General features: G+C 50.4%; 1 protein-coding gene across 1 annotated transcript; it reads left to right on the forward strand.

Annotated features, from left to right (window-relative positions):
- Nucleotides 1–4,787: 4,787 nt before the first annotated feature.
- On the forward strand, nt 4,788–18,868 carry RAB7B (RAB7B, member RAS oncogene family). Its single transcript, XM_090026207.1, has 6 exons — nt 4,788–5,048; nt 12,153–12,214; nt 12,433–12,559; nt 12,900–13,115; nt 14,306–14,431; nt 16,289–18,868. The coding sequence occupies exons 1-6, from the start codon at nt 5,037–5,039 to the stop codon at nt 16,367–16,369; spliced, it is 624 nt and encodes a 207-aa protein (XP_089882333.1). The 5' UTR covers nt 4,788–5,036; the 3' UTR covers nt 16,370–18,868.
- The last annotated feature ends 323 nt before the right edge of the window (nt 18,869–19,191 follow it).

Here is a 19,191-nt window from a genome sequence, read left to right on the forward strand (position 1 = left end):
CCCATGGTAATGCCTCCTGAAATGGGTGATGAACTCAGACAAGTCTGATAATACTGAAGAACCTGGACCAACAATTTAGATCCAAATGCTGCAACCCTCTGCAGACTCAGCCGCCCCAATCTGAGCGCTCTGCAGCTCTACAAACATTTGAAGCCGGATGCAAACTCTGTGGCTCACACACAGTGCACATACGTGGAAACAAGATGGAAAGCCGTGCCTATCTTATGCATTGTTAGCGTTGCTGATAAAGCCATTTGGTTTTGTTTCCATCATCATTAACTCTTTCAACTGACCCCCAGCTAATGACCCTTCATTCAGGCACATTGCTAGATAAGGTGCCTGGGGCTGCCAGGCAAAGTCACTTGTAAGCTTGCCAGTTCTGAATCCTGGTTAGTTAACTCTTGACTTCTTTCTTCCCCAAATAGGACTTGTCAGACTTGACCCACCCCAAACAACAAGAGGCAGTACTTGAAAGGTCCTCCCTATTTCAGCTTTTAGCATCTGTGGCATGCCACAGGGAGGGCCTCCCGCTGCCTTGCTTATCTAATGCTGTAGGTGAGCAAGGACTATCCAGACAATCTAGTAACCCTACATGCAGTACCGAGAAACCTGTACCCTGTTTAAAGATGAGTGAGAAGTCCACAGGGAAGACCACTTACTCTTTGCAAGATTCACACTCTTTTGGATGCTAAAGCTCTCTGAAGGGCAAACAGTACAGTTCCTGCTGGGAACCACAGCTCAATGCCTAGCGTTTTGCCCCAGGAGCAATGAACATCCCACGCAAAGAGGCTTCCACTGTGTAGAGAGAATGTAATAATTCATTATTTTTTTCCCTGGAGAAATTAGCCAGACAGAAATATTTTTATTATTTCTCCAGTGCCACTGAACCACTACGTCACCCAGACCTGACCTCAGTGGAGACAAGTGAGATATGCTGGCATTTCTTCATTTCAGTCAGTGTTGGTTTTGTTTGGTCCAATTGGACTCAAACTCTCTGCTTCAGCAGAATTAGAAATAAGCCCAAAGGAACTTTAAAACCCCCAGCTCCTGCGGGTTAAAACACTATACATCCACTGGCACTGAGGTTATCACAACCTTTTGGAAACTGTCCAAAAGCTCACAGGGAACAGGGCTTCCTATGATGGGTAACTCCATGGTCTCCATCACTGCAGCAAAACTGTTTTTGACACGTTTTTCTTTCCAACATCCCTGCAAAAGATAGCAGTGCTGCAACCTCCTTTTTAGAGAGAAGAGTCTATGACAGAACAGAGAACTGAACTAGGGCCACTCCATCATCCATCTCCTCTCATGTTGTTAGGACTCCTGATTCCCAAGTCTCACACCCCTAGCGCTTTAGAGGTTCAGTTCCCTTGTCTATAAACAGAACAGATACCAAACCTACCAACCCAGGCTGCTGTATTGAGGCAAGAAGCTCCTGCAAATGAATCATGCTGAAGCAATCTCCAGAGGAGGTGGGGAAAGGCACTTGTGTTGAGTGGAGTGGCGCAGACAAATGTTGAGAAACAGGCAAAACTGCAAGAACCATCACTGTTCAGCTCTGGCAGCACTGCTTTGAAGCTGGAGAGGCAGCTGGAAGTAGCAGCTAGGCTATGAAGGAACCCCAACCGCAAATCAGGTTGCCAAGCTCTCTAGAAGTGAATGGGGTACCCTGGCCCAAAGCCTGCTAATTTCAGTGGCACTGGATCAGGCCCAGCAGGAGGATGGTATGATGTCTGCTGTTAGGACAAGAGAGGGTGTAGATCCAGACCAGCAATGCCCAGAGATATCTATGAGTGACCCATGCAAACACGGAGCTTTTTCCCCCCACCCTGATTGTGCTAATGCAGTAATGCCAACTCTCACGAAAAAAAATCACGAGACTCCTGATTTCCAAGTCAAATTAACTCTGACTCATTATTTCCTGATAGAGAGATCAAATCTTGGGATTTTTTCTTCTTCCGCGTGTAGATGGAACCAAGCGGTAAGTCTGTGGAGGGGAAGGGGCAGATTGAGGCCCCCACAGGGAGGGGGTGAACGGGGCCCTGGGGCTAGGGCGAGGCATGTAACAGAGACTTGGGTGGCTGTCTGTGTGTGTGCATGTGTGTGTGCGTCTGCCCATCACTCCCAAGTCACAGCCCCCGCAACCCTGCTGCTGCCCCTCACTCCTGACACAGTACCCCGCATCCTGCCAGGGTGTGCATGGACTCCCCCTCCCCAAGCTCCAACCCCATGCACACACCCACTGCCCCCCACACCTTCACATATAACCCCTCCTCCCCACACACACATACTTCAAAAATAGCATCTCATCATTTATATTCCAAATCTCTTGATTTTTTAGCGTTTGTCTCATGAGCTTTGACACACTGGGGTTGGCAATACTGCTAATGATACATTTCTCTCAGATGACCGAAACTCACCCAAAACTCAGAAATACAGGGCCTCTCTAAGCCGGGCCATGACTCAATGAGATGCTGTTGCCAGAAGCCAGCTTCCAAACCCACCCCCAGAGCACAAGGCAGCACAACAAACCTACGCGCTGGAAAAAACCAGGGGAAGGCAGCACGCAGCAAAGCAGGCCCATGCTACAGGAAACCCCATGTGAGCTGACCGGAGGACCCCGAGCAGAACTCAGAAGCAAACTCTGCTCTTGCATGCAGCTGCTTGTCTTGAAGGCTGGCTGCCAGCCTGGCAGGCACCACAGGATTTTGGCACTGAGGGACTGGGAAAAAGTAATTTCCCCCATCTACATCTTCCCACCAGGAGAGGTTGCAATGGGTGAGTGAACCTAGGACACAACTCCCCACAGCTCAGGGCCCATTTGACACACTTGGGCATGTGCCCAGGGCTTGCTGTAGCAGGTAGAACAATAAAAATCAAGTACCTTTCTTGTTACCTGCCGGAGGCAACAGGTCACACCCTCTTCCAAGCACCAGCTCTTTGTGGAGCCTGCTATCAGTGTTTGCAGTCAGATAGGATCAGAAACCACCCACCTGGGAGAAACAGCCACTTAACACTTAAAGCTACCCTGTCTACTGCCCTTGTCTCAGTGCTAACGCTCGTGATCACCAGAGAGACGCTCCCCCCTGCACAACAGCAGCACAGGATGGAGCTGTGCAAGCAGGGCTGGTGCCTCGGGAGCACTCTAAATGGGGCTGGATAGACCAGCGATTCTCAGCCAGGTGGCACCCTGCGGCGCACTAAGACACATAATAAGTGTGACACATAATATTGGTACAGTTAGGTGTGCAAACACATACACATGATTCACAAGATAAACCCAGAGCTTTCAAACCGAAATCCCTAGTATCAAAAACTAAGTATCCCTAGTACCCCAAGTATCAAAAACTCCTTTTCTGGCCTACTGTGACCTTTTGAGCCCTTTGCAACAGAGGGATCGCTCTACTATTTTTTCCATAGTCAAAAATTCAGTGAAAACAAAAGGCTGGCATTTTCCAAGGGGGGCCTTGGGTCTAACAAAGTTGAGAACCACTGGGATAGGCCAGTGACCTGCTGCATTGTGGCGGCTCCTGCCCTAGAAGTGAAAGACCCACTCTGGGGAGTTGCCTTCCCACACCTCTTTCCCTCCCTTTATCTCAGGGGCAGGCAATTATTTCGGGCAGCGGGCCACTTACTGAGTTTTGGCAAGTCATGGAGGTCCACATGACAGGTTGCCAGGGACAGATAAATATTAATTTTCCAAATTTTTTAGGGGCCCATCAGGCCGGATAGAATGGCCTGGCAGGCCGCATTCGGCCCACAGGCAACATTTTGCGCACCCCTGCTTTATCTGGTTTGGAGAATACAGAGCTGGTGAGTGGGGCTGGCTTGACGTTCCTAAAGGTTGACTCCACTGCTGGAGGCAGCACGTCCTAACGGAGAGCTGAGTTTTATTTCCAGGCCAGCCCTACTGGGGGACTTCCAGCAAATCACTTTGCTTCCCTGTGCCTCAGTTTCCCCACCTGCAATATTAGAAATAATGCTTGCTGTTTCCATGTAAAGTGGGGATCCAGAGCTATGACTTAGCACAGCACAGCTGACCCCACAGCCTAACCTGCATGGTGTTCCTCAAAAGTTCCTGGGGGGGCAGTCCAGGCCTCTCGGCTGGGACTGCCCAGAAACAGCTGTCCAGCTGAACAGGCCCAGAGTTACCTGAGCACATTCGGAGGGTGACAACTCCCTGCCATGGCTGACCAGAGCTGCCCCCCACCCGATATGTTAGACACACAAGGCGACTCACCACTTGGCCTTATCATTGCTAACTGGGCAAAGTCCAGGGAACTTGCTCAGGTGACAATGACGATACCGATATCACTAATGGGGTGTTTTTCAGCCCTGAATAAGCCCAGGACAAAAACAGCCCCAGCTGGAGGTGAGGTCAGCAGATAAGAGGCACTGGGAGCCCTGTGACAGAAAAGAAAGCAAAGAACTTGGAAAAAAATTCTGTTTTTTTGCCCCGTCATCAGACCTCTCCCCCCTGTCAGTAGAGAGATGGTGGCAGCAAGGTTTGTTGTTGGTTTTGTTTTGTTTTTTAACAACAAAGACACCCCTAGACCTAAGCAGAGACCTAGAGCTAAGTAGAGGTAAACGTGCAGATCTGGGAGGGGGTGCCTTTCAGGACTGGAAAAGTGCAGGAAAACTACTAATTTCCTCACTCGGTCAGTGCCCAGGAAGTTCACTTCAGCCCCAGATCTCCCTTCGCAGACACACGCTCTGCTTCATTCTCCGTAGGAAAGAGATTCCCCAGCCAAATCTGATTATCTCAGCCCCTTTCTCGCTGATGTAACTTCTGGCTTGCCTCCTTAGCACGTTTCCCTTCACTGTCTGCCAGGGAATCTAGATAGGGGAAGAACGAGGGAGAGAAAAAGGAAAATACTCTGAGAAGCTGCAATTTCCTGGATCCTCCTCCCAGCCCCTCCTGACTCTTTCCTCTTTAGAAAGCCAAGTGAAGAACAGAGAGCCGGAGCGGCGGCCAGGGCGGAGGGGAAGCTGACAGCCTGCAGGTCCCTTCGGCGACAGGAGATCTCACAGAACAAATGCCACAGCACGTAAGTGCCTTTTCTTTGCTGCCCTTTTTTCTGGTAGGGGAGCAGTGGAATTTTGGCAGGCGGTGGATTGAAATAGTTATGCCGCAATTCAGGCTGTCGCGAAGCCAGGGGATCGGACACGGAACAGCCTGCTCCCCGGAGCAGGGAAACCAGGGTTGCAAAGTCCATTTTGAATTAAAAGTCCAGCAAAGCAAAGGTTTCTAAACCTGGCAAAGCATGAGGTGGGGTTGAGTGCCTAGAAACCGGGGCTGCGTAGACATACAACAGGCAGGGGAGACAGAAACATGTGGCTCTCCTGACAGAAGGTCCGGGGTGCCTGGATCCCTGTCTATGGGCTAGGGAGCAGTCTGGGTAGGGGCAAGCCCATAAAGTAGGGCAGCTCAGGACAACACATCAGGAAAAAATGCAGAGGCAGGATCTTGTCAGTGGGCTTTCCCATCTGCTGCTGGGGCTCCACACTGCCACATGTCACTGGGTGGCTGGAGCAACAGGTGCTGCACCCTCTCCACCCCGGCTGGGGCCTAGCCCACAGCTACAGACTGGCTCCCCCATCCCTGGTGTGATTCTAGGTCTCAGCTTGATTGGTGGCCACCGCATTTGGCCCTTCAGTGCTGGGCTGCACCCAGAGGCAGGAGGAAGTGCTGCTGGAGAAGAGTCCAGGCAGTCAGATGGACCACAGTCCATCCCCAGAGTGGGCTGCCAGCTGGCTAGACCAGAGGCTTGCTCTCTCTAGCAAGGGAACAGCTGGTTTAGCCAAGCAGAGGCTGAGACCCGACCTTGGGCAGAGCAGAGCAGGAGAAACTGGGCTAGGACAAAGCTTTCCAAGCAAGCTGTTTATTCAGAAAACGGCATGTACGGAAAAAACGTACCAAATCAAAGAAAGAAGGGAAAAAAAGAATCCTCCTGGCAAAAAAAAAAACCCCCAAAAGATCTGAAACTCCAGGAGCAGTCCAAAGCTTTCCTTGTGAAGTTCCAGTTTTCCCTTGGGGACTCTCTTTTGAGACAAACTTTACCTGAATTGAGTAAAAAAGTTGAAAATTAAAACTAACGCTTCCCCCTTACTCCTGCTGCCCTAAACTGAAGAAAACATTTCATTAATGGGCTGAACAAAACTTTTGGGTGATTTTTTTTCTTTTTTCTTTGTCAGCCTGAAAACCAAAAAAAGCCTTTGCGTTTGCACGTGTAATGAAAAAAGTTGGGGGGGGGGTTCACGCTTTTTTAGCACCACTTCTTAGGGCCGCATTTTCTGGTAGTGTCAACTGGTCCCTTTTTGTCATGACATTAGTTGGTTTTGTCTGTTGGGCTTTTTGGGAAGACTCTGTGGCCAGGCAGAGAACTTGCTGGTGGGTACAGCATCCCAGACACCACTTCTAATCAAATGCAATGGGAGTGGTTTCTCACCACCCTGTTTAAAACTCTTTGCTCTCTTGCTGTTAGCTACCACTGGACTCCAGTGCCTATCAAACAGTCGGCAGAAAGCATTCTTAGTTAAAGTTGCCCCTTCTGTTCAAAGCTGATGGAGCTCCCTGCCCACCCGCAAGTTCAGAGCCAAAAAAAGGTTCAACAGTTCTGACAGCGCTAAGTAAAAGGACTGAAGTAAATACACCTGTTTTCAGTCCTTCACTGTATGCCTGAAAGAAGCAAAAAAAGGCTCATTCCAGGTTTTCCTCTCCTCTACAAGTTCCCCTCCCTGGGAACCACTGCAGAGTGGCAGGCCGAGGCCTCTCTAACTGCTTTCTTTGCTGTTAGCATCAAATACAAGTCAGTCTGTGCCTACCGTCCCTGTTTGCCTGACACAGGGCCAAGACCAGACCCAGCTGTCCCTGACTTTTCACAGACCCAGACAGGCTCCATTCTGCTGGCAGGCAGCTTCAGAAAGGCTGGCAAAATGATGACCTTCCCCACCACCCAAGATGGAGTCACACAGCTCTGCTAGCCAAGACAAACAGGCTGCGTGGTCTGTATTGGCAACTTGCTGCCTCCCTGGGGCCGCTGTTAATGTCCATCTACGTGCACATAACTGTAAGAACAATCACAAAATCATCAGCTGTAACCCCTGTACCTCCACCCCTCTGAGACAGTTGCCGGATTTTGCTTGGCTTCACCAGTGGGGAAAGCAAAGACCTAGAGCATCCCCGTGGTCACTGGAGCCTAGTAAGAATCCAGCTGGGTGGAATCAAGTCCCCCAGGACTGAGAGGCCACATTTCAGGACTCTGAGGGTCACATCTGCCTTTGAGATGTCCTATAGGGCTCTCTGGTGGTAGAGGGTGGGTGTGGTATAGTGGCACTCGGTGCCCAGCACAGCGAGGCTGGCAGGAAAGCAGTGAATGCAGTGAAAGCAGTCACGGAGAGCGCAGAGGCTTCCAGGGCAGTGTATAACCAGGGCTGCATGCCCTTGCTGCTAGTGACTCTGAGAAAGAACTTGCTTCGGGGAGGCTCCTTCACCAGGGCCTTGCCCAGACAGGCCAGGAAGGTGTGGTACATTTTTAGCTGCTTTACCTGACTGTGTTGGTTGGTGCCTGGCTTCCCTCTAGCAGAGAACAGTTTCAGACACAGAATCAGAGAAAATGAGGGTCAGAAAGGACTTCAGGAGGTCATATCTAGTCCAACCCCCTGCTCAAAGCAGGACCAGCCTCAACTATATCATCCCAGCCAGGGCTTTGTCTAGCCAGGTCTTAAGAGCCTCCAAGGATGATGTTACCACCACCGCTCTGGGGAGCCTGTTCCAGTGTTTCACTACCCTCCTTGTGAGAAAGTCTGTCCTAACATCTAACCTAAACCTCCCTTGCTGCAGCTTGAGCCCGTTGCTCCTTGTTCTGTCACCTGCCACCAGTGGGAACAGTCTAGCTCCATCCTTTTTGGAATTACCCTTCAGGTAATTAAAGTTTGCGCTTAAATCCCCTCTCAATCGTCTCTTCTCCAGACTAAATAAGCCCAGTTCTCGCCGCCTCTCCTCACATGCTGCCCTGCATCTTAGCCCAGGAGGCAAACTCAGGTTTGCTAAGACATTGCAATTGGGTTTGGGTCACAGGGGCAGAGCTGGCTCCGCCTCGAGCTCGGAAGAGGAGATGAAGCCAGCTTGCCCCAAGCTGTGTCTGGGTACAGCCACTCCAGAAGCCTGACAGCACAGAGCCTAGGAAGGGTATGAGGCTGAGAGAAAGGCCTGGTAAACCAGAAGTGGGACCAAAGGAAGTCTCATCCCAGTTGAGTCAGGGGCCCAGATCTGCTCTCAGACGCTAGGTGCAGCTCCACAGAGATGAACAGCATTACATGGGGCTGGTGGAGAGCTCTTCAGTGGGGGCCTGGGTTTGCAACCACCCCAAGACTTACTAGAGATGCTGATTTCTGACCGGCCCTGAGACTTCTCGGCTTCTTGTGGGCTCAGATCTAGCGTAGTCCTATGCTTGCCTGGCAGGGGAAATACCATGATCACCATGGTGGCTTCCTAGTCACACCCAGGGAAGACTGCTCTGCTGGCATAGGATAGTATCCGCATAGGTCATGCATAATTAACCTTGGCTTTATGCCCACTTTATGGAAATGAGAGACTTCCCTAGTTTGCCCCTGGAGCCTTATGGCTAAAGGCAAGCAAAACTTGGAGGCACCTGAACCCCAAGCCTCTGGGCTTGGGCCTGCAAGTAGGATGCCCGCCAAAGGATCTGGGAACATCTGAAGCCCCAGATGGGGGTGGAAGATGTTTGCTGATAGTAGGGCCACTTATGGTTTTGGACTGACTCATGGATTTGGAATTGATTTGGCTGATTTGGCTTGGAATACGGAAAATTAAAAAAATAATAATTCTGACGGACCCTGGCTCATATCATAGCTGGACTGCACTGGAGGTTGCTTCATGCCTGCAGCTTCTTTTACATGTCTGAGCCCTTAGCGTAAAAGCACCGGGTGCTATTATTGATGCCATGCTGCCTGCCACATTCAGCATGGCAACTGAATGCCAAACTAAAGCAAGGATCTCCAGAGAAAGCGTGGAGGGCAGCCAGTGCCCTTGACTGACACTTGGGTGCCTTGACATGTGCCAAGACTCACATACTCCTGGTCACAGGTACACAGACCCCGGCACCTATAGGCCCATGGGGTGATTTACACATGGAACAATTACCACCTGCTTATGTCAGCAACGGCCTCTATAGGGTGGTTGGCATTTTGCACAGATGCAGGAATTGAATGAGCTAAAACTGTACAGCTCACTTCAGCCTCACTCCTTGGTGCCAAGCACCCTTGAAAGACTGACCAGAGGCAGCTGGGTCCGTGTTCATTTAACATGGGACCATAAAGGAAACCTCTAGAGGAAAGGAAGAATGCTTAGAGCTCATCCCTGCCCTTTGGGGTGCACAAAGGTGAGCTCAGCTCCTCTTCAAAGTATGAATCTTTCTGTTGCTGTTTCCATTACACTAGTTACTGGGTTTTTACTGGCAGACTGGAGTGAGGCAGCAGCCTCCCAATCAACTGACACTAGACGGGCAAGTCTCCCAGCTGTTAGCTGAAGAGGGAAGGCAGGCCAGGGATGCATCCATGTCCCCCGTGGAGTGGAGCAGAGCAATTGAGCCTGCATGGAAGTTATTCTGCTTCCAGAGTGGCCTGATTAGTGTGGAACAGGCAGGTAGATAGTTCAACCATAGTTCAACCAAACCACTCTTGTGTGTGGATGCAGGCCCGTATAGCCCGAAAAATCCCAGCTGACAGTCCCTTCGACAGAGCTGCTGTGGGAGGTGGAAACGTGCTACGGGCAGATCTGCCAACTCATTTCCCCCATGCACAATCCTCCCAGCTCAGTGCCAACAGGTTCAGGCAATGCTCAGTTCACCATGTGAATTTAAAGGCAACACAGAGAAATAAAACCCTGCTGGTGTTTCTCAGCAGATGCCTAGGGAACTTCCAAGCGCAAGCAACTCCCCAGCGGACAGTTTGAAGATCCGTGATAGATGGCACCAGCTTGAAAGGGTGAGCAGCAATGAGCTGCCTCTAGAGGTGTTACTTCCTCACTCTGAGCATCTCTGGGTCTGGAGTTGCATGGGGCCTGGCAAACTCATTCAGGACAAATTACCTCTTAAGCCCAAAATGGCAGGGCCATCACTGCCTGCCTTAAGGATCCACATGCATCCTTTCCTAGAGGCCTTTTATCCATCAGTTGGACCAGGCATTGATCTCCTTCTCCTGTGCTTAACAGTCCCACGTGAATTAGCAGCCGTTGATGAGAAAGTCTCTCCTTCCTCATGCCCTACTGTTGCAACATTCACCAGCTGCACACTTCCAGAGGGATTTGCCTCTGGCAGACGCTATTGCTGGGCATGCCAAGGGAGCACGGATGTGTAGTTACATCTGCCCTATGCTAGGCTCAAGTAGTCCTTCCTTGGACATTGCTTTATGCCTGATGGGACAGTCTTTTCTTCTCCAAGTTTGCCAGCTTGAACACTGCTTGTCTCAAGTTATCAGTGCACAATGGGACCACAAGTTGCTTCCAAGACTAGTAAGTACTGCCATTTTGCCACAGCCAAGAATTTGGGTCAAAGTTTTAGCATGCATCGTTCTCTACCTGCAGCAAGACTTCCAAACACATTGCACAGGGGAAAGGCTCGAAGCAAAAACCTGGAACCCTGGATCCAAACAGATGTGTTTTGGAGAAGTTCAAATCCACACATACGACCTGGTCTCTGTGACAGTGATACTTCGGAATCTACCTCTGCTAAATGAAAATGTGAACAAAAACATCGCTAAAACAAGGCAGGATTTTTTTTTTCAGCTTCCTTATATTGTATAATAATGAAACTTCTCCTGGCCCAAAGAGGGATGAGTCACCAGCTGCATGGAGGAATGAGTCACAGGCACACAGATTCTGGGTTCTGTTCTCCACCTCTGAATGGCTCTCAATAGTCCAGGATGGAGCTTGGAAAAGCCACCCAAGGCAGTGATTAATGAAGTCATAGCTGGAAAGCAGCCAGGAAAGACTGACTAGCATTGACAAACTCCTTTTTAACAAATATTTTTGTCCAGCCTTCCCTGATGCTTGGCCTGCTGGATGGGAGTGGCTCAGGTGTGGAAAGAAAGCCAAAGCCCAGGGAGTTCCCAGAAAGCTCCTTGCCCTGATGATCCCTGTGACTAGTCTTTATGATAAACCTTTTTGCAGTTGTATGTCTGGGCCCCAAAAAAGCACTAGGCACTGCACACAGATAACAGCAAGACACTTCTGCCTCACACAGTTCCTATGCTGGAATAAGACAATATCAGATAGAGAAAGGTCAGAGGTCCACGAGAGCCTGTGAACCCTAGGGCTGGCATAGGTGAGGTAGCCAACAGCACGCAGGGGAGACATATAGCTGTCTCATGTCTGGCTGCTTCCCACTCCACAGCCCAAATGACCAGCTACCACTTATGGGTGGATCAACTTGGGGTGACCTTTAGCATGCATCCAGAGCATGTCAGCAAGCTACACAGTGAGATCAGCTGCAGCATGGGATGAGCAGACACTTGGGCAATGGTGGAGAGAAGGCAGGACCAGGGAACAGTAAGGACAGGCAGAACTGCAAAAATGGTCTCAGTAGGACATGGGACCATCCGTCAGCCACGGTCCTGGGGAAGGTGCCTCAGTTTCACCCAATGTCCCCAGAGCTGCAAGGATAAAATAGCGCCCAGAACGATAGGCAAACAAGCACCCATTCAGGGCATGGAGACAGAGCTGTGGTTCGGGCAGGGGCAGGGATAAATGAGTGGGGTGAGCGGTGGCTGAAGAATGCTGCTCGGTACTACCTCCTGCACACGTCACAAACACTGATAGATTTGTTGGCCATTTTCCTGGTCACAATAGGTCCCTTGTCGCTGGCGCTGTCTGTCTGTGTGGGCTGCTGTGCTGAATGCTTCCTGCCCCCTCTCCTCTTGTTGCAGTGAAAAGTGCAGCACAGTAGAAGGGAGGGGGTTGCTGGGGAGAGAGACAAGAAGCACATGCAGATGCTCAGCATCATGGCAGGTGGCTTTCCAGGGGGCCCTTTCACTGAGGTGGGGCTGAAGGGTTGGAAATGTCACAGCCTTTAGGAGGTGCTTTTGGGTCTGTGCTGGGAGCTCTGGTAATCACAGTGCTTTCCCTCCTCTAGGTGCCTTTCATGAATTCCAATAAGAAAGTGGATTTAAAAATTATCATCATTGGAGCACTGGGGTAAGTCAAGCCTTGTCTAAGACACAGCCAAGACCACAGCCAACTCTGGAAGGTACAAGATAAGACAAAATAGGAAAGGTTGGAGTTTGGCCGTGTCCCTTTAACAGCAGTATGGGGTGGGGGGGGGGTGTAACTGTATTTTCCCTGAACCCCACTCCGTGAGGCACAGATCCTAAGGCTAACACATGTCTCTATGTGCATCTCTCCCTCCACACCAGTGTGGGAAAGACCTCGCTCCTGCATCAGTACGTGCACAAGACCTTTTATGAAGATTACAGGACCACGCTGGGAGCCAGCATCCTCACCAAGGTCATCATGGTGGACAACACCCCACTCAAGCTGCAGGTGAGTTGCTCCTATTTGGGGTTCAGGCAGTAGTGCACATAGAAGGAGCCTGAAAGCCTTCTGACCAGGCATGTGCCCGGTGCACATGGGCCAGAAAGGGTGCGGCACAAGCCCAGTCACTTAGGCCCCCTACTCTATCCCCTAGTTAAGTCAACCACAAGATATGCCTATTGACACCAGCAGAGCAGGGCTTGTGCTGAGCATCCCTGAAATGTACTGAAGTCCGTCTGAGCTGCAGGTGCTCATCCCAGACTCCTGCTGCCTCATGGACTCATAGGATGCAGGTATTTTATGTGTACTAATGCTGTGTGTGCATCTCCTGCCCTTCACCCCTTTGCAGATCTGGGACACGGGGGGCCAGGAGCGGTTCCGGTCCATGGTGTCGACATTTTACAAGGGCTCAGATGGCTGCATGCTGGCCTTCGATGTCACAGACATGGAGTCTTTCGAGTCCATGGATGACTGGAGAGAGGACTTCCTGAACAAGGTTCTCTCCCAGGAGAAGGACTTCCCCATGGTGGTGCTGGGAAATAAAATTGATATAAGCGACCGGCAGGTGAGGAGGGAGCCCCGGCACCATCAAGGGCTCAAAGCAGTTGGGGAGGGTGGGGGTTTAGAGAAGGGCCCTAGAAATCTTTTAGGAAATGTCACAGCCCTCAGGATGGGGTCTTTAGTCTGTGGTGGAGTACACTTGGTACTGTGGTGTGGGAAATGCTGGCTCCAGCCTCTGTCAGGCAGCTATTGCTCACCAGCAATAAACATTATGCCACCTCCTTACACCCCTCGTTAGCGCCTAAATATCGAAAAGCAGCTAATGATGTTGGGTGCCCAACTGCAGACACCTTGAGGAAGCCTGAATCCTAGAAAGTGTCGAGCACCTGCTTTCTGGAAACTAGGGCCCTGTCATGTATCTCCTTTGGGGCCAGCAAATATTAAGCCATCCAAAATGAGGAATGGCTTTCAAAGAGGCCAGTCTTCATTAACACAGCTGGAGCCAGGCTCACTTGGTTTCTTCACCAACAAGATAGGAATTCCAGTCTGAAGCCAGGAAAGGGAAATCTCCAGCAGGATAGCTGGGATGTTTGGTTCCAGTCTCCCTTCTCCAAGAGCTGAAAGAAATCTCCTTCCTCAATCACCCCTAGATCCACCCATGAGCTTTGCTGGAGACCATGACATCTGCAGCAAGCTCTCTCAGTAAGGCTGCTGCTGGCCCTGATGTTACACAGATGTCCCCACCAGACAGAGCAGGGAATCCAGCTGCACTGATCCGCTCAGAGAGAAGATATGCAGCTGCTCATGCTCTTCAGGACAAGGGAGCAGGCTAGCTTTCAGGAGCGACAAGCAAGCACTGCACTGCTGAGCACTGTGGCCTGATGCACGCGTGCTCAGCATCTGCCAGGACAAGTCCAGAGACCAACCAGGCCCTAATTCCGCAACATCCTGTGCACCTTCTAAAGGTACTGAAGCCCCTCAGACCACCCAGGCTTCTATGTGGATCAGGGGCACATGACTCCCACAGAAAGGCACCTAAGTACCTTTAACAGTTGGACCCTGGTCTCTCAGAGAACAAGCCCAACACTTCCCCAATTACTGGAGTAAAATGGTTGGGGACAGCGCAGAGGTCTCTGAGCTTAGGAAAACCATAAGAAAAAGCTGAATACCCCCCACACTGGATCTTCTCACCTCCTGAGCAGCTGAAACCCCTGCAAGTCAATACTGTGACCCCGTCCTCATTCCCTCCTGCAGGTGCCCCAGGAGGCTGCTTCAGCCTGGTGCAAAGAAAAGGACATCCCATATTTTGAAGTCAGCGCCAAGAATGACATTAACGTGGCACGGGCTTTTGAGACCCTTGCAAGACAAGCCCTGGCAAGGGTGAGTAGCAGTGCCTGTGGGGGAAGGGCTGGCTGCTTCCCTCCACACTGAGCATCTAGCTGGCGGGGGAGCATTCACTTTGAGGCAGAAGTCACAAAGCAGCAGACATACAGTAAGGAAATGTTCACTGGCTCTGACAAGCTAGGGTAGCCATTCTCAATCAGTGTTGTAGCACCATGGGGTGTCAAGAGTTCCTTTTAAGTGTGCTGAGGGATGCCACACAATATTAGCACTGTTTGGTGTGCAAACACCTATGCATGATTCACAAAGTAAACCCAGAGATTTCAAGCAGAAGACCAGGGTGTCCAAAACACTCCAATCTGAACTTCTTTTTTTTTGCAGCAACAGCAGTAGTCGAAAAATGAGTGAAAGCTAAAAGGTGGCATTTTCCAAAGGGCGCCTTGAGTCTAACAAGTTGCACCTGGAGTCTAAAAAAGGTTGAGAGCTGCTCTGGGGAGACTGTCACTATTTGGTCCAGATTAAAACACCTAATGAGATTCTGGTCCTTTCAAGTGACACCTAAATTTATCCTTAGATTCAAACCCCAGCCTTCCCTTAACTGGCGATTAAGAGTCAAGCATGATTCACTATTTCCAAGTCCTGTGATTTTACCATTTCCTATAATTTTAAATAAGAGCTTAATTTATCATTAACCATTGCTTACTTTTGAAATAGGACAGCTGAAGTCTACATTTTTATCTGAAATAGATTTTTTTAAGTCCATCCCATAACCGTCCTGCTGAAAACAGTTGGTGCTGAATATTCCTTATTTCAAAAAGAACGAACAATAAAAGTCAAGGAATCAATACTCATTAAAAGCATGGGCAAATTCTTTTGACTCATCCTAGGAGTCCAGATGTGAAGCAATTTACACAGCTGTGTACACTGGAACTTTAGTTAATGGTGCTCCCTAGTGGCCATCCCTATTAAATCAAGGAAGGAGGAGAAGCATGTGATTTAAGGACTTGGTATTTAGAAATAGTGCCTCCACTTTAGGGGCTTATTACACTTTACACAGTGAGCTACATAAATGGTGATTAGTGTTAGTACTAGCTTGGAGTTGGAAGCAGTCACACCCTTAGCCTAGAAACCTTCTCTGACTGTCCTCCACCTGCACAGCTGTGACTTGCTACAGGTGGGGGTATGAGAGATCCTGGGATACTAGAGGACTTTAACTTGGGCAGCACATCTGTGCGGAGTGGCCACACCTTAATGGAGCAGGAGCTGGCTAGCACAGATAGGAGATAATCCTGCCATGGAGTGGCATAACTAATAAAAGGTATAATTCTGGAACCAAGAGTTCTAGTTTTTTGTATGCTATACAGCCACTTTAAGGTGTTAATGTGAGACAGTCCAGGGATTTAAGAGCTCCAGGAGGCATCCGAAATAACCATGCAACAAAGGCCTTACGCCTGGAGTCTTACACCCATACATTTTTGCTGGAGCAAGGGAGACCGTTTATCCTTGTAACTGAAGTACCAGGCTATGCTAGAAGTAGTGAGAGAGCTGGTCTGCACTGAACCTTACATGCTTACAATGAGCTAACATTACCAAACCCCTTTGTACTGAAATGGTGCTAAGTAAAATCATTAGATAAATGCAGTATCTATTACCTATTGATGTAGCCATAATTCCATAATGGGCAAATGAAATGATATACCCTGCCCTGTGCTGTAGCACCTGAGTGCATTGAGCAATGCGACTGGCATCCATTGCGTGAGGTTCTTTCCTTTTGCCTAATTTTCTCTACCAAACACAACTGAGCCTGGGATCTCTCAGACACCTGAAACTCACTCCTGATCACTGGAGATTTATTACAACCCCCAATCCAAGCTTGTCTCATCTTCTGTTTTCCAGCACCAGGGGATTCTGGAGAACTACTTAACAGAGTCCATCAAGCTCACTCCCAACAACCAGCCCAGGAAGAAATGCTGCTGACCGTGTCTTAAGGAGAGACCTGACACGCACCCAAGAGGCCGACGGAGCAGCGAGTAGGCCTGGCAGCTGCAGCTTCGTGTTCAGCCAAAGGAGAAGTCTGCAGCGTTTAGATGCCACATCTCACAGCTGATCCAGCAGATCTCCAGACACTCGAAGGCACTGGCCGTTCCCTAAAGTGCCTCCAACAGACTAATCACACAAATCATACCTGGTTGCTGCTACAGCCTTCCTGCTTCACTAACCTTCTACGCCACCCTTTCAGCACCTGGCACAGTCCTCCTCAAGTTGCTGCACTGCCACAGCAAGACAAGGGGGCCCCAATTCACATCCCTGGCCCTCTCTGCTCTCATTTTACCAGCCGGCACTCTGGCAGGTCAGCGAATTCCCAGTGGAGCCCAGCTGCTCACCAGCTGGCCCTGGAGCAGACATTTCCAACATGTGCCTGAGTGATGGTGCTCGCAAAGCAGGGCTGTGGTCTTGGCATCAGGCGGGGTAGGCCTGGCTAATCTCAGTCCTTGCTGTGTGAACACAGATACCCAGTGCTTAAACTAATAGCCCTGCCTCTGATATTCAGCAGGCATGTGCTGTTTGTTGAACAGGGAGGGTGTCCAGACTCTCCTATCTCTGAACCCAGCTGATCTTTCTATGCTTCAGCTTCTGCTGTGTGAAATGAGGGTGATAACACCCTCCTGGCACCCAGGTGAGGCAGCATCATCATGAGGGACTTTCTAAAGGCACCATTGAAAAAAGGCAGGCAGGATGGTGCACGAGGCTGGGACTTAAGAGACTCAGAATCAGTCTCTACCTGTGCTAGTGACCAGCTGAATGATCCTGGGCAAGTCACTTAGTCTGTCTCTGGGCCTTTGCTGCCTGCCGGGAACCACTGATACTGACCGAGTTTGTACAGCGCACAGACTTCTGCTGAACAGTGCTACCAGTCCCATAAGAGCGGGGAACTCTCTTCTTAATAAGCAAAGGGAACAGCCTGGATCAGATTTTGGTGCAGGTGCATTCAGGGGGGAGGGGATCAATATTTGGAAAAGGAAGATGGGGAGAAGGGCAGAGGGATTTGTGCACCTGTGACCCTCCTGAGACATCTCTGCGTCTGGGTTCTGCCTGCCCCTGGGAATGATGCCCAATGAGTGGCTTTATTGTCCATTGGGGAGGGGATGGCGAATTGCAGCTACAGCCCCCTTTTGCCCTTTTGGTCATGAAGCTCTGCAGAAACCATCCCAAAGGCCCATGCAGGGCCAGAGAAAATCAGATCATGTCTGCAGGCCTGCTGACCCACCTTGCCAAATGCCAGAGCAGGGAGAGGATTCCCCCTGGCATTCCACTGGGCAGTTCAAAGTGCTGTTAGCTAATGACTTTGCCAGGCTTCCTTGTAAAGGCTGTGCAAGCTTACCCTAGTCTGCAGTGAACAAGGAGTTAATCTCAGCTTCCCCAGGTGCTCTGGGCTGAGGCCATAAGAATGACAGGAGGAGCTGGATGAGCAGGAGGTAGCGCATATGAGCTGTCTTGTGCTGGGAAAGGAGGGCTCCCTGGGGAAGTGTTCTAGAGCAGGGTTTCTCAACCCAAAAAGGGGTTGCAAGAATATATGAAAGGGCCGTGAACATGGATCAAGAAACTAAAAGTGAGAAAAACGTGGGAAACCGTAGCTTTTCCCTTGCAGGCTGTCAGAGCTCCAGCCTGCAAGGGGCTGCTTGGGGCCCCTCCTGCCCCACACGCTGTCGGGTAGGCTCTGGGGGTGGGACCAGCGGGTGAGGAGTGAGAGGCACTGGGTCAGGACTGGCCCTTGATGTTTACAAATGGGTCCTGGTACAAAAAAGGTTGAGAACCACTGTTCTAGAGGGCAGCCTGAGTTCTCATTTGAATGCTAGAGGAGCAGGCCATGCTGGGTGGGACCTCTTGTTTGTGTCCCTCTGGAGTTGCAGCCCAGGTTACCAGGGGAGAGGGCAGTGCTGCAGGTCATGTACAGTCCTGTGCCACCTCTGTCTCCAGCCTTCCAGACTCCAGGTGCTCAAAGAAGTCCTGAGCCAGGCCCTGGAGGACTGCTGAGGTGTTAAAGGGGAATGCTGGTACCTCTTCCATGGCTTCCACTCACTCACAGGAGCTTGCAACTTTTACGGGCCCTGTTGTTGTGCTTTTCTTCCTAACTATGAACATTAGAAATGTACTTTTTGATGATAATGGGGTCAGCCCCTGGCTTCAGGGACTGCTGCTGCAGAGAAAACGCCAAATAGCATGAGACTTCTCACAAGGCTTCTTCTCAAAGCCTTCAGCAGCCAGGGCCCTGCAGTGCCATTCAGGTAGATGTGTGCACCTGCTTATCAATGGTTACCAATTACATATACACACAGTGACACAAGCCAGGCCTCCGACAGGCGCTGGTTCAATATGCTCGAAGCTGCTTTACACCTGTATATCTAGATGCAAGTGGGGCCCATGACCCCCGTTAATTTAAAATCCTTCCCAGCAGAAGTAAAAGGTTTGCTCTGACACGCTGGGCTGGGTATCTTTGTTTCAGGTTGGGGATTTCCCTTGGAGAAGCAAATCTACCAGGGCCCTGTGCAGAGAAACTGTTGGTTTTGGCTGGCACTGCCTTGGAGAGCTATGTAAAACTCTGAGACCCCAGCCTTGGTAGGAAAATAGTTATTGCTCAGTGCTTCCCCCTGCTCTCCCCCATAGGGCTATATCAGTCCCTGAAATGCCAGGGGCCCAGCAGGAATGGCCTCTCTCTAGTTTACACAGCCCCTACCTCCCTCTCGCTGTGCTGCAGGATAGATGCAATCAGGTCCTGTTGTGTTAGGTGCTGCATGAGC

Source organism: Crocodylus siamensis, chromosome 13, assembly GCF_052110815.1.
Source record: "Crocodylus siamensis isolate JL-2025a chromosome 13, ASM5211081v1, whole genome shotgun sequence".
NCBI classification, from domain to species: Eukaryota; Metazoa; Chordata; order Crocodylia; family Crocodylidae; genus Crocodylus; species Crocodylus siamensis.

Coding starts and splice junctions, on each gene's coding strand:
- RAB7B (XM_090026207.1), top strand. Junction 12,560..12,899: donor ACACCCCACTCAAGCTGCAG/GTGAGTTGCTCC, acceptor ACCCCTTTGCAG/ATCTGGGACACGGGGGGCCA. Junction 14,432..16,288: donor CAAGACAAGCCCTGGCAAGG/GTGAGTAGCAGT, acceptor TCTGTTTTCCAG/CACCAGGGGATTCTGGAGAA.